General features: G+C 47.1%; 1 protein-coding gene across 3 annotated transcripts in view; it reads right to left on the bottom strand.

Annotated features, from left to right (window-relative positions):
* The window catches only part of PCP4 (Purkinje cell protein 4), a 60,361-nt gene extending 51,770 nt beyond the window's left edge, over positions 1–8,591 (bottom strand). The window contains exons 1-3 of one of the 3 annotated variants that reach the window (XM_070488919.1): positions 8,121–8,591; positions 6,306–6,437; positions 2,034–2,232 (exon numbers count right to left, since the gene is read on the bottom strand). In XM_070488919.1, coding sequence (XP_070345020.1) covers positions 2,034–2,042 — 9 coding nt within the window. In that variant the 5' untranslated portion in view covers positions 2,043–2,232; positions 6,306–6,437; positions 8,121–8,591. Of the gene's footprint in view, positions 1–2,033; positions 2,279–6,305; positions 6,438–8,120 lie in introns of all 3 variants that reach the window. The other 2 variants (XM_070488918.1, XM_014839283.3) reach the window with 2 other exon arrangements.
* Between the last annotated feature and the right edge of the window lie 6,849 nt (positions 8,592–15,440).

Below are 15,440 nucleotides of genomic sequence, written 5' to 3'. Positions count from 1 at the left end.
TGAGTTGTGCACACTGTGGGATTTTATCAATCTTCAAGGAAGGAAGGCAGAGAGTTCTTGCTATAGTCTGCAAACGGGTCTGATGGAATGCTGGGGGGCGGGGCCGTGGCTGCAGAGTTGCCCTAATTACACGTTTAGCAGAAAGGAGGTCGTGACCCTAATCATGGGGTGAGCTCTGGGATATCTGCTCTGTCCCCGAGGACCCACAATTAAGTGAACACCAGGGATCTGAGGCATTCTGGAAAGCTCATGAGCATGACGCTGGGCAGGAGCCTCAGTGAAGATGGGGCGATGGCCAGAGGGGAGAGTCGGCAAGAGGATCACTACTCCCAACAGATCCCCATAGCTGACTTGATGGAAGAAAGACGGCCCCTCAGGGCTATGCTGTTTCTATGTGAAACTATTAAGTTATCTATAAAAAAAAAAAAAGCCACTTCACCCAGCAGGCACCCTTCTCCTCGCGAGCAAGGTGAGCTGACACAAATACAGAAGCTTCTGAAATCTCTGCAGAGTCCAGCAGAAAGCCCCTCACCCAAGTGTGCAGGAGATGAAGGTCTGGTCCTCATTGCCCTGTGTCTAATTTCAAAGACCCGACTTCCTTTTCCTCTCTTCCCACCCTCCTCCACTTTCTCCTTCTCTGGCACCCACTGTTCAGAGAATTCCATATGTTTTTGGACATCAAGATCCACCTGACGGTCAGCCGCCCAGCATTGCGACCCGAGTCCTGGCTCACCCTTCAGGGGCTGGTGACTTTGAACCACTTGACCTTGAACTTCTCTGTGACTCAGTTTGCTCATCTGCCAGTTGGGAATAATAATAGCCCCTATCTCCCAGGGTTGTTGGGAGGGCCAAATAAGGCAACACCAATGGAGATTTAGACACCGTCCTGAGCACTGCGACCTCTGGGCCAATGGGACCTGGTGTGGTGGTTACTGTTGTTGCTGTTGTTGGAAGGGTTTCAGCCACTCTCTCTTCCTCCCCACACTCACCCTCTTCCTTGCTTGAGCCCTTGGCTCCACCCCAAACCCCGTTCCTAAATTTGATAATGCTTTGCCCACTCCTTCTTCTGTGTTTATATCAAAGTCCCCCGTAAGAGAGAGGAAAACAGTGAAGAGGCATTTTATTTCCAAAGCTGTTAATTTTACTCTAGACTTCCAAAAAAAGGATCACCCATCTGTCCAAAGAAAAAAGACAGAAAAGATAAAAGATCTTTAAAAGTAATTATTTAAGCGCCAACCAAAATGAAACGAAAATGGACTTGTCTCGGTTATCAAAGCGAATTAGAGGGTGGCATTGTACAAGCCCAAATCTGCCTCGTTTAAAAGAAAAAAACAGAATATGATCTTTTTAAGAATAAAATGAGCCATCAGTTTGTCCCAACAACATATTCATATAAATCTAATCCACGAAGTGACTTTCCATTGAAAACTAGCTCCTCTTCGGCTCACGTCTCTCCATCCTGGAGCCACACGCCTATACACAGATTGTTTTCACGGTTCATACAATTTGCGTTTCTCTCGCTGGTACTCTGATTAACTGCAGATGTAGTTTGTACGAGCAAAGCTTCCAAACAGCCACAGAATGAAATCCTTTCCCCACTTCTCCTCTGAGCCTGACTTTCCCCAGATGGCCAGCCTGCTAACCCTCAGAAAGGTACCCACCAAAAAAAACCACGTGAAGATATACACTGGAAGTAGTGCCAATCATCATGAGAGACGAAAACAATTGGCTTTCTCTTCTGAGGTCTAAAACCCAAAGCACTTTCTAAAGTCACTGAAATCAGTCAATTAAATCAGAAGCAAACAATCAGTCTCTTCCTCTTTCGAAGGTGAATTTTAAAAAGTTGCAAACTTAACCAGTTTCTGCACTTGCCATACAAACCAAACTATCAATAGTGGTGGTCCCCAAAGCCCCAAAGGATTGACTTGTTCTTTACCACCACTCAGAAACCCTTCACATTTTCTGAGACTAACTGTGTAGCAAGGTCCCTTCACACCCCCACGTTTCCCTCTTCAGGTAGAAGTGCCACTCACCTCGCTCATGTTGCCTTAATACCGCAGCTCCGGGATCCCCACCGCTAAGCACGGAGAACACTGCTCAGGGGTCGCTAGTCCCAGGTCCTGGCTTTCCTCTTAAAAAGGGCTGCCCGGTGGCATCATTCCTCCCGTAAGCCAATGAGATTCATTCACCTGTCTGAACGCCTCGCAGATATCTGAGAGCACAAAGGGCCACCTAGTGGAAGAAAGGAGGCAGGCATGCTAGGTCGCTGCTCCAAATTCTGCCAGGGAGAGAAGGAAATGCTGGATTTAAAAAAAAATCAAAGTCACTGGTACAAAGATCATCACAGGGAAGCCATTGTTCGTTAAATCCAGGGGCACAAGATTGCGACACATGGAAAATACATTTTCAATGTCAACGGAAAGGAGGTTTTTGAAGGAAGCGCAGCTCTGAAAACACCAGCTCGTGCCTGCCAGCACCCCTCCTTGTCTTCTCAGGAGCTGCAGCCTCCCCGCGTTTGTAGCACACATCTCAGCCTTTAGAGTTGAGCATTTTCCACCCCTTGTCCCCTGACCCCAAATCTGCCAGACTGCTGTACCCCGGGCACTTCACCCTCTGGCTGGAGGCCATGAGCAGGACTAGGACATCAACTTGGAGAGTCACTCTGTGACAAGAGAGGAGAAGAGCTTCCCCTGCTTTCTCTGTGGTTGTCATAACCTCACCAGCGTTGGGAGGAAGACTCAGCTTTGACCCTGGAATCCACTAAAGGTCTCATTGCCCTATCCCGCCTCTCTGTGAAGAGGTTCAACCCTTCTTCCCAGTCCTGGACTCTTGAGACCCTGAGGAGTCTTCACGGCATCTGAGGGGACACTTGGCTTTCACAGGGGAGGAGTCACAGACTGGGGAATGTAGCCGATGCACAGAATTGAGATGTATGTGGTTGCCTCTCCTTGGCCCATCGCCGGTCAGGGAGACTTCCTGCAACGTGCCAGTTACAACGCCACCCCAGATCCAAGCAGGAGCCTCAGTAGAATAACAGTGATGCCCTGTCCTGGTGAACAGTCCACATGACGAGCAGTAACTCCTCACATACCAAGGATCTACTGGACATTCCGATATATCCAAGCGGTGGCCACCAAATATTTCATGTGGATGAATCAGTGAGAAACTGTAGAGTTGTTACAATGCTGAGAAGTGTCACAGGGCCTCACCCGGCCCCACAACACAGAGAGACTCAGTCAGCAGCTACCTGTGGAATCAGCGCTGAGCACAGACCCTATCTCGGATTCTCCTCCATTGGCTTCCACGTGGCCACTGCCAAGGTGGCCTCTCCTTTCCACTCCCTCCTCCTTGGGTTCCTCCCTCTCTCGCTTCACACTCCATGGGGTTTTCTTCTCACCTCCATGCTTTCCTGCTCCAGGCTCTCTGTTCCCAGGAGCCACGCCCACCTCTGCACCCCGACAATTGTGGCAATTCCAATTTTCTCCCTGTTCTTTCCTTACCGTCCTTCCTCACGACCAGGGAATGGCCCGCTGCAACTGCTCTAGGGGAAAGTCCTACCACCTCTGCCTTGCAGGTGCCTTGAAATGGAAATGCGCTAGTGGAACCTGTGGATATGAGAGTGACCTACTGTCTGAAGGTCTACAAGTTGTATCCACAGAAGCAGCTTCCCTGAGTTTGGAGGAGGAAGTAAGAAGTGATGAGCACAGGGCAAGTGCAAAACTTAAGGAGGCACTCACTCTCAGACTCGTACAAATGCCAATGCTGCACTTGCTGGAACCTGAGAATCTGCACCTCCTCAAATTGTGTGCCCTGGGTGCCAGGATGGTGACCCCTCAGTCCTCTCCTGCTGGTAGCTCCCCAATTCCCAGGAGAGGGTCAAGGAGCTTCATACTGCCAACTTAAAAGGAAAATTCACCAGTTATTTTATCCTCAAAACCAATTTATTCTGGGTTAGCCAAAAGAACTGCAACTCAGGATGTGTATGCTATGGCAAACCATAGGCAAATCCAGAAAATAAAAGAGGAGAGCTGTTTTTATAGAGAAAAAGGGAGAGAAGGAGGGGCTATTCTAAATGAAAGTCCATTGGAGGAAACTAACAGTTCAGGGCAACAACGGCTTCTCATTGGCTGAGCCATGGTGCTTCTCATTGGCTGAGCTGTGATGTTTCTCATTGGCTGGGCTGCTGCCCTGTGGGGAGAGAAATCTTCTTTCCTAGTAAAGTAGTTGTACTTCCTGTCAGAGATGCAGGTGTGTGTCTCTTCCTATTTGGAGTACTTGAGGATGCATGATAGAGCATGAGAGCTCCCCCTCCAGGCCTTCCTAATCCAGTTTAGTAAAGGTTTCTTTTATACATTTCCACAATATCAACGAATAAAAGCAGTAAAAGGAGAGAACAGGAGCGCTTTAGGGCCCCATCAGAGAAGAGGCTGTGAACCTGGTCCTTTGTAGAGCCAGCTAGCCAGAATGCATATTTCCAATGCAACCAGGACATATAAATGCAATCGACAGTTCGCACACTCAATTGAAACTTCCAAACTTCCCCAGGGTGGTTCCTGCTGCAGATTCTGGTTTGCTCCTGGGACGAAGAGCAGCAACAGCTTTTCAACAAAGCAGAGCTGAGCACCTGGGGGAGGTGTGGGGCGCAGAAAGGGAGACTCAAGGAACATTCCAGTCCTGTTACCTGGCCAGTCCTGGGGTGGGAGTTAATGAGTCTGGCAAGAAGATTAAGTGTCCCCTGATACCTTCCTCTTCCCACACTCCCCCCACCACCTTGCTGCTCTCTGTGCCGAGAAGACCATGGCATCCCAATTCAGATTAATCTTCTTCTCACCCTAACTCAGTGCCCATATGCCCTCCTCCCCTTGACATACCCATCTCCTCAGTTCCCACCCATCTCCTCAGGTCCACCTCAGTGAGGGAGAGAAAGACCACATGTCCCCAGATGGGCACCAGTGAGCCTGGGTTGCCCACGGAGGCCGAGGCAGGAGGCCTGGGTCAGAGCCCTTGTCTGTGCTGCATGAACACGAGTGAGCACAAACCTGAAGCAGCAAGAAGCACAAGTCTCCTAAGGCTTGTGGGAACCAATCTTCTTAATTTGTAGCCATGGCCATGGAAGAGAGGCTGAGTGATGTTATGGGCCAAATGCTGTCCTCCCCCCAAATTCATATGTTGAGGTTCTAACCCCCGGTACCTCAGAATGTGACTGTATTTGGAGATATGGTCTTAAAGGAGGTAATTAAGGTAAAATTAGGTCCTATAGTTGGGCTCTAATGCAATAGGACTGAAGTCCTTAAAAGAAGAAGAAATCTGGACATAGACCCATTACAGGGGGATGACAATGTGAGGACACAGGGAGAAGGTGGCACCTACATGCCAAAGAGAGAGGCCTCAGGAGAAACTAACCATGCCTATACTTTGATCTCCGACTTCCAGCCTCCAGAACTGTGAGGCAATAAATTTCTGTTGTTTAAGCCCCACTGCCTGTGGTCCTTTGTTATGGCGGCCCTGGCAGACTAAGATAGATGACAGAGCAAGCACTTGGAGAGGACTTTCGGGGAAAAAATAGAAGGATTTGATCAGTGTTTGCCATGTGGCACGCAGTTTAACGCTATTCATTTCCCCAGGACATCTGTAGTCAAACAGTTATCTCCTGTTAATGAGTTGTGGAGTTGTATCTGTTTTAGAGAACTCAAAGCAAATGTTGAGTATGGCACAGAGGGAGAACCAAGCTGCCCGTGGGCAATCAGTGCCCACGGGTTACACAGGATGCATCTGAGAGTGCGCCCCATGCAGTTCCATGTATGCTCATTGGTCCACTCCACAGGCACTGACGCACTGATGCTCCTTCCATCATCTACCAACAGGTGGGCCCTCGGACCACAACTCCCAGCCCCGTCCATTCTCTTGGGGCACTGGTGCCCCAACAAGCCCAGCCATCAGACCTAGGATTGCAGAATCCCTGGACCTCGTCTCGGAATCCCAAGGGAGAAAGGATGGTAAATCGATGGTCTTTAAACCTTCCCATGTGGTTCTGATAAGCAGACAAGTTTGAGCATCATTGCTTGAAGCAGTGATAGGACAAACACACACACACACATGCACACACGTTACTCACTCCTTCCAAAGTTTCCAGGCTCCCTCCCACTTTCTGCCCACCCGCCTCCCTCTACCTCCTTTTAGGATCAGTGTGCCTGTTGTTGACTCTTACAGATGCCAATTTTATTTAAACAGCTTCAACACATCTCTATCACGACTTTACTTAGAGCAGCCAAACATCATATTACATGGTAGATGGAGTCACAAACCAGAATCTTAGCACTTTAGTCCTTGAGATGAACAATAGTTTTCCATATGACCTTGGCAAAGTCTCTCCATCCTTCAGTGTCTCGTTTCCTCCACCGGTAATATAGAAATATTAAAGCTTCACCTCTGCCAACCTAAGCAAAAATATATACACTAAATATATTGAGCTTGGAAATAAATTTTGAGAGAACTTCGGAAGAATTAGATCTACAGCTTCATATGTTAGATCTTGGGGAATACTTCAACCTTGCTGAATTAAAATACAGAAGTATGGTCCCATAATTTATGAAAAAATATATGATACAGATAGATTATTTTCATCTTCTTGGAAGCGTGGTCCTGCCTGAAGCTGCAAAGTTGGACTAGGCAATCTTTCAAAATCTTCCACTGGGCTTATTTATAGGGCCAGCATATATTGATGACCTAGGGTTTTTCATCAGACTTTTATACCAAAAGCATCATTTGTTTCTAATTTCAGGGGGTGTGGGGCTTTTAAAAAATCCATCTCCAGCTTCATGTTCCCACCTTTGCTTCTTGACCTTTCACATGCTGCCATGTGCAGACACAGTGCTATCCTAATCCTTGAACACGGAAGTCTTCGGGACAGAGAGAATGTGGTCACCCTCCTAGAATGGAGGCTTCCTGTCCCAGCGTCAGTGACTAGTCTCCTCCCTTCTTTCTGCCTTCACTGCTCCCCAGCCAGAAGCCAACTATAGTCCCTGGGTTTCTAAGTAGCCCCATCTCAAGTCCCAGCAATCCCCATCCTAACAGGTGGACCCAGTGGGCTCCTGCCTTTGGTGCCCCACCTTGTTTCCTGCTGCCTTGAATTTTAATCCTTCCTACAGATCCTAACCCTCTGCCAACTGCTGGACATCAAAAGGCCCAGAGCCAGGGGGCTACCATGGTTATATCCACGGGTGTGGAAATGCAACGTAATTCCACGAACCTCCCCTGGAGTATTTATTTCTTAGAATGACTCATTCCGTGTTTGCTCGCTTACACAAGTCTTGTCTCTCACATCCTTGACTTTAAGAGGGTGAGGCACCCACCCTTTCCACCGTTCCACTGCCCCTACCTGGCACAGTGCCAGGCACCCCATCGGCTCCCAAAACTGCTTTTGAACAAATAAGAATTCTATCAGTCACTAAATGTGAATGTTGCTATATAAAGAAAACTCTTTTTCTGTAAAATTACATTCATTTTTCAAAGCCAACATGGAGAATTTTCTCCTTTGAAAATGAGAAAAGAGGAGACTTCAAAAATCCCTATGCTGTCAAATTTTAAGCCAACTTTTTAAAACATTAAACATTTTCTGGAAAAATGGAGCTGTTTTAAACCTAGAGGACTGTGTTTTATTGCCTTTTTAAAAGAAAAATAAGTTAACGGAAATATTAGGCTGGGATCTTCCAGGGTTTTTAGCAAAAAATACTGCACAGTTGCCAATTTGCCCCCTGTTTCTCCGTCCCCGCCCAACACGTGTGTTCTCTCCAACGCTTCTATACGCCATGGGTCACCCTTAACCGTCCACTCTGGTTAATAGATGTGTACATTTTGTTCTATCTGGAAGGCATGGAAATTTGTTATCCTTGAGCGTGCTCTCTCTCTCTTTCTCCCTCTCCCCCTCTATGCCTCTCTCTCACCTAAAATAACCTGGGTTTACACATGCAACCTTCCATCCCACCTTGACACTCCACAAGGTCATTAGCCAATATGAGAGAAAGGACAATGCCATGGGAGGGGGACATGGACAGGTCAAACCCGCCTGCCGCGGCTCTGTGGCCTCTGTCTAGTCTCACCTTCGAGTGCTGCTGTCTTACCTGGAGCTGCTGCTGTTCTCAAGGTTTAAATTACTCCCTGTTCATGGATGAAAAGGTCATCTTATGACCTACAGTCCTTTTCAGCCCAATTAAATGTCCAAGCCTGTCTTCGGGATAAGGACTGCCTGGATTGCTCACAGAACCAGCGTGTCACCCTTCGCAGCTCTCTCTCTCTGATGAAAAGGTCAGCGGGTGTTTGTATTCAAAGGGCCCCCGCTCTGATGCTGCAACCGCGGGCTCATCGCTGAAGGCCAGGTTGTAGGCCTGCTGATAGGGCTCTCTGATCTCAGCGGCCGTGACAGCTTTCAGAATGGTGCTTTGTTGAGTCTTTAATTATTCTCCCTGCTCTCACTTCAACACAGGTTAACTCCTCCAAATCCCTCTCCAGCAACTGTTGCCCAAATTTCAAATCAACAATTCTGGAGAGCCAGCCCACTCGTCTGGCGTTATAGGCTGAATTGTGCCTTCCCCAAAATTCATGCGCTGTGACTGTATTTGGAGATAAGGCCTTTAATGAGGTGATTAAGGTTAAATGAGGTCATAAGAGTGGGACTCTAATCCAACAGGACTGGTGTCCTTATAAGAAGAGGAAGAGACACTGGGGATGTGCGCGCACAGAGAAAAAGCCGTGTGAGGACACAGGAAGACAATCTACAGGCCAAAGGGAGAGGCCTCAGGAAAAACTCAGCCCTGCCAGCACCTGGAGCTCGGACTTCCAGCCTCCAGAACTGTGAGAAATACATTTCTGTTGTTTAAGCCCCCAGCCTGTGTTCTTCTGTTATGGTGCCCCCCCGCAGCTCGGACATCTGGACCGTGGCTGTGGTTGTCTCTGTAGAGAACGCTATGGGGGACCCTCCAGATGCTCATTCCTCAGCTGCTGAGTGTTGGTGACGGACTCAGCTCTCAACTCGGTGCCCCCAGGGAGATTGTTCTCAGACAAAGGGAGCTGCCTCACCCAAAGTCACCATGCCATTCACGGGGCAGTCCACATCCAATGAAGGTCTGGCCACGTTGCCCCAGTTCGGAACAACTCTGCAGGGTCATCCATCCCAGCTCCAAAGCTTCCTGTGGGATCAACTGAGGCAGTTGTTCTGCTTAAATCACAGCCCAAGCTCCGCCTCTGCCCCATCCCCCCCCCTTCACTCAACCTGGAGGGGGGCGGGGGAGAGTTTTACTGACAGCTAGTGTGTAGAGACCAGGGATGCTGCTAAATTTCCTACAATATTCAGAACAGGCCCCCACTACAAAGAATTACCTGGTACAAAATGTCAATAGTACTGAGGTTGAGAGACCCTAATCTATGCAAACACATCTGTACAAGGATCTGTACAAATCTGTACAAGAAACCAAATATGGAAATCAAGAGACTGAGGGCAGCCATCTCAAGAAAAAGTCAAGAGTCTTTGCCCAGTTCTCAATCTGAGCCAGTTTTCAGACTCAGAAGCAATTGACCGCAAGCAAGGCCAGGTCCTCAGGAGGAAGGACCCACCAACATCACAGCAACTGTACGTAATGCTCATTTTCCCAGTTATTCCTCCAAAGGGCCCATAACCATTTATTTGAATAACTGTACACTAAAAAAGAAGAACACTCAAACATTTTGAAGATAGTTAAATATAAGGTCAAAGTGGAAAATAGGGACTCAAAGCGTCAGCCTCCCTGTTACGAGTGGGGGCATATGTGAGCTGAGTATAAACGGTGTCCTGGCCCAGGATCCACACAAAGTGGGTCTGCTGGAAATAGACATATTTGGCAATTGGCAGAATCTCCACAGTGGATCCATGGCCTGTGGCAGAAGAGCTCTCCTAGTAGGCAAGGGCCCCCATCCCAGCCAAAATGATCAATAAAAAGCAATATCGCATCCCAATGGAATATAGATAAGAGATAAGTACCACTCTTAGAGAGCTAAAGGATGCTGACCTGATGGTTCCCAGCTTACCTTCATTTACTTCACCAATCGGGTCTCTACAAAAGCCAGACAGATCCTGGAGGAGGTCAGTAGAGTAGCACAAACTCAACCAAATAGCAGCGCCAATTGAAACTGCTGTGCCAGATGTGGTACCCTTGCTAGAGGAGATTAACGTGGCCTCAGAGACGTGGTACGTGGTCATTGATCTGGCAAATGTGTCCTCTTCCTTTATCATGAGGAAGGAGGATCAGAAGTGTGAGCCCTTGATACGACACCATCCCTCAAGGAGATCAGTCAGCTCTTTAGTTGCAAGTTGCCATCTGTAGACCCTTCCATCCTGGAAGAGACGGGAATTCCCATTAACAAGAATTGGCACATACTCTGGAGTGAGTTTCCTTCCCTGCTCACAGGCCTCTATCTATCCAAGTCCATCACCACCATCTGGGTACTTAAAGAGTGCTTGACTACTGACATAGGATATTGCATAACATCACCTTGGGCCAAGAGTCCCATGTTATGTCAACCAAGGTATGACAGAAAGCTAGAGTGGATATTACATCTAAGCCTGGAAAACACAGTGAAGGCATCACCTTTACCAGGGGCCACTGGGAAGACTAAGGTTTGCAAGATCAAATAGCAGAAAGAAGAGAGCTGCAGTGAGAGGTCTGCAGAGATTTACAGAGGATTCCCATGAATCTTGCGCTGAGTACTGATCTGTGTAAAAAATACTCCCTGAAGCCAAAGTAGAAGAAAGTTCCCTAGGCTGGGGAAAAAGCCCCCTGAATAATTACTGGAGATCTCACTGAATTGGAAACCATTCTGTTTCCACTAGCCAAAGAGGAGTGACCTCAAATACACAGGCATGGGGTAGAGGCCCCATCAGGCCATGCTGTAGCGATAGGCTTAAATTAGTCCCAGAGTAAAGGCTGCTCTTGGTTCAACATAACAAAGCCCACCAATAAGCCTCAAAAGGCTCACACTGACCCACAGTTTGCTTAATTATGTGCCAGTAAAACAACCCAACACTCTTTAAAGGAATACAATACAATCTAGCACCCAACAATATGACATTCATAATCTCTGGCACCAAAAGATTACCAGGTGTACAAAAGAAAGCAGGAATATATGATCCATTCATTTCATGAAAACCAATCACAGAAACGATAGAATTAGTAGACTTTCTCTTCTATACCTCTGCTCTACCATATTGGATCTGGAACTCTGCAAACCACATTTTGTCTCTGCCAGTGGCTCCCTTCCAGGCTCGGCCAAGAAGGGGCACAGTAGGGATCCTGCAAGACTGGAGGAGGAAGAAGAGGTGTGCCCTGTCCTCTTTCCTTCTTGCTCTTTCCTGTTTCCTTCTTGTTCCTTCCTGCTTGATTCCTGTTCCCGTTGGTGGCAGTACTTGATCACCTCAGCAGTGGCAATTCCTCCTGGCTGGATCTAGTTTGTGGTTTTTTCAACATTTGCACAACCAGCCTCACCACACTCCCCCAACGACACCAGCACCAGCCAAGTTGCACCCCTCCTCAGAGCTTCTAAGTATTAATAATTCCAGTTCTTCCCTTTGTCCCCCCACCACAGAGGTGTTAGCTGCTTCTTACAATTGCTACCTCCATGATACCTTAGTGTTCTCTTTTCGTCAACTTAGCCAACAACTTTATACCTCATTACGAATTTTATATTAACTCCAATCTGGGCAAAGCCGCTGGTGTCTGCCTCCCAGCGAGCCTGCCTGTATAGCCCTTCAGATGCGTTATTACATTTAGTGCTCACAAAATCGAATGAGGTGGGTAATTTTATTAACCTTATTTTTTCAGATAAAGAACATGTGGTTCGGAGAAGTTAATAATTTACCCAAAGTCCTGCAGCTAGTAACTGTGAAGGCTTGTTTTTAGAGACAAGCAACCCGACTCCAGAATCTGTGTGCTTGACTTCATAGCAGCACACAAGATAATACGCCTGGACTCATTGCTACCAAGGGAAATGTCACTCAGGGGCTATAGGGGGATTAGCAGGATTTGTAAATAGTACGGGGTCAGTCTGTGATCACAAGAGCATCCAGGAGAAGGCAACGTGGGTCATGCAGGATGAAATGAGTCCTGTATGTCAATGTCTACACGAAAATCCCCAAGGGATCTGGAAATAAAAATACCAGCGAAACAGGTGATTTAGCTGTTGTTACTTACCCACAATATTAACTTTCAATTCCCTGAATTCAGACACTCTCATTATTTTCCCTCGAGAAAAATAGTTTATACAGCAAGAAAATTTAAAAGTTTGATCATGGTTTTTCTTCTTGGGTGTATTAATATGGCGGATGCGGTTCTGATTCTCTTGTCCTCATTAATAGAGTCCCTGCCTTGTACTAGGGGTTGTTATGTTGGGCAAATAGAGAAGACAAAGATCTGGAGGAGGGGTTCTCGGGGTGAGACTGGGGAAAGGCTATACAGAAAGTAGACAACTGCAGTATATTCCCTGTGACACTTTCTATGGCGCTAAATTGTTCAGCATCTAAATGGGTCATGAAAGAAGAATCACACATGTGGGTACCACTATCTGGGCCTAATGCATCTGTCAATAGAACACTGGGAAACTATCAATATCTTTCAAAATGAGAGCAAAAATGATGTCCGAATTTGATCTCCTGCAAAACTTTCATGTCATTTTAGTTATTTTAAGACTGTAAAACATAAGCATAAAAAGTGGTAAATTCATTCCATTTAATACGAATACTTGCTTTAAATAATTCTAAATACTGAATCATACTGAAGGACTTACTACCAATATAGAAAAATTGGAAAAAATCTCAGTCAATTAAATTCAGTGAAGTTAAAGTATTTGGAAAAATTTAATTCCATAATTAAGGAGCTGAGGAGTGGGGGATTGCAAGAGCAATATTTTCCCCAGAGCAGCCACAGAGGTACTAGCCTCATAAATGAGAGAGTTGGGCTTGGGCATAACTATGGAGAATGAAGCTTAAAAAGTGCATAAATGCCATCATATACTGGGATCCCAAAAGGCAAGGCCGTTTTCATCGTGTAGAGAAATTAACCAGAAAAAGCCTTCATTCCTCTTCTGAAAAATTGCTTTTGCAACGAGGTACCTGTGAGTCAAAGATATTTTGGGTGATAAGATTCTATTCCGTAGCCCTATTTTAGCCTGAATAGTCTAAGGGCCAGAATGTCATCTGTGACAACATCCATACCCCAAAAATTAAAGTGTGCACAAGCTCACTGTCCATTCCCCCATAAATACGTATCCCTTAACAGTAATAGTAATGCCTTTAATAAGATCCATGGGGACATGAAATTCTTCAGGGTCCTGCGCATCCTGCAATCTCTAGGACCATTGAAAAATATCTGAAACTTCATAAGATACTTGAACTATGGGAAGAGCAGCCAGAAACCTGCGAGAACACCAGCTTAGGGTGGGTAGAGATATAGGGAATAGACAAACAGCTTCAGGAAGGGGCTTTATCCTTGAGAGAAGGGAGGGGCTCGGCAGTGGGGAGGGAGGGTGGCTCTGTGGCAGGCCGGTGGCACTCACCACATGTAAAATTTGTCATGGGAGGGTCAAGGACCAGAAGAGACTGAGGGGAAGGTGGAGTCAAGACCCAGGAAGGGAAGAGCTAGTGGAGATTCCCCAAAAAGGTCTCCCAAAGAATCACTGAGTGCAAGAGAGGGAAAGAGGCCCAGAGCCAAGGAATGGAAAAGGTCTGAGATGATGAGTAACTGAATCATGCTTCATATGAGAGGAGTTAGGAGGGACCAGCTAGGTCAGCATCCGAGTCAGGGGATAGGCGGCAATGCGAGGTGGAGAAGGGAGACGACTCTGGACTTCAGTCTGAAAAGGAACAGCTGCACCTTAGGAGACCTTGGATTGTCCTATTAGGCGTGGAGAATTCTTACACTTGCAAACTGAGCTGAACTAAGGGGGTAACTGGGAGGGAATCTGTGGGCACTAGTCCTGGCTGCCTGAGAGCTGACCCAAGGGACATCTGCCAGGAATGTGTCTTCTGTTACTGGCCATTGTGTCTCTCTGGTTGAATGCATGTTGTGGTCACCATATTGGGTCAAGATTATCACTGGGGTCATTCGCCCTAGGAAGTCAGGAAAACCCGAGTACAGTTCCCAGAGCAGACAAAAAGGAAGCCCTCTCTCAGCGTGGCCCCAGAGGCATGGGTAACAAGGAGGGTTTGCCTGCACGTTAGTCCCGGCCTCCCTCCAACAGCAGCTAAGATTTGCTCACCTTATTCATCTTTGAAGAGTTTTGGTTTGAGGCTTCAGGAGGAGTGAGACTTTTTGTAATGAGGAGGGACCAAGGAGAGATGGGTGCTGGATGAAGCAGATGTTGTGAGTCTGTTCCTCTGTGCTCCCGTGGAGGTCTGATGGTTAGAGGTGAGAGGGCCAGAAACTGATGCAAGCACACTGTCTTCTCCATGGGCTGCACCCTGTTCTCCATGAGCTTGTCAGAGAGAAACAAAGCTAGATACCAGCTCAAGTGATAAGGGTGGATTTTATTTAGTAATAATTATCGCAATAAGGAAGATGGCCCAACATGAGTTGAACCCAACTTTGCCAGGACAAAAGTCAGGAGACTTTTTAAAGGGCTGGATGTGCTAAAGGAAAGGCACCGAGGGGCATTAAGGGGGGTTGGTCCATGTGACTGGACCACTTATATTTGTTCATTGTGCTCATCCACAGAGAAACAAACTTCTTGTGTCTCCACGTCAGGAGGCCGTAGTACACGTTGAAGTGTGGCACTCACTGAAGTTACACCCTTTCCCTCCCCAGGGGACTGGGAGTGAGAGCAAGCAGCAAAGACTTATCTCATTGAATGGTGCTCAAGGGCAGCTCACGATCCTTGAGAAGACAGACCTCTGTGGTAGAAGAGTTATAGCTCAAAGGGGCAGAGAAAAGATTTATATTTGCAAGCTTTCTATAGGAACAGCTCTAAGAGGGGTTTCAGAGGCCTACCTGCCTGTCACCAAGTTTTGGCTGGAGCAAAAAGTACCTTGTTTTGGTAGCCTCGAGCTTTCCCAGACAGGAACTGAAGGAAGCTGGAGTCTTCACCCTAGAGACACAGGCTTGAGCTGTTAGACACTATGTTAGTGTTTGTTTAAGTCTCTTAGTGTGAAGAGGTGGATGAAATCATTTGTGGTGAGAGTCTGAAGTTTTTATAGATGAAGGTTGAGGCCTAGACAAGACAAGGGCTCAAAGGAGCCTCACTAGAGTTTGGTCAAGGAGATAGTCTTTGTCAAGCTGCACCATCATCTTCATAAGGTTTATCATTTTCTCCATGAGCCACACTGTCTTCTCCATGAGCCACTGTCTTCTCCATGAGCTGCACTATCTTCCCCATGAACTGCACAATCTTCTTCATGAGCCGCACCATCTTCTCCATGAGCG

Source organism: Equus asinus, chromosome 18 (genome assembly GCF_041296235.1).
Source record: "Equus asinus isolate D_3611 breed Donkey chromosome 18, EquAss-T2T_v2, whole genome shotgun sequence".
Classification (NCBI taxonomy): domain Eukaryota; kingdom Metazoa; phylum Chordata; class Mammalia; order Perissodactyla; family Equidae; genus Equus; species Equus asinus.
The sequence above is the reverse complement of the archived record's forward strand: the minus strand, read 5'-3'. Positions and strand labels throughout refer to the sequence as shown.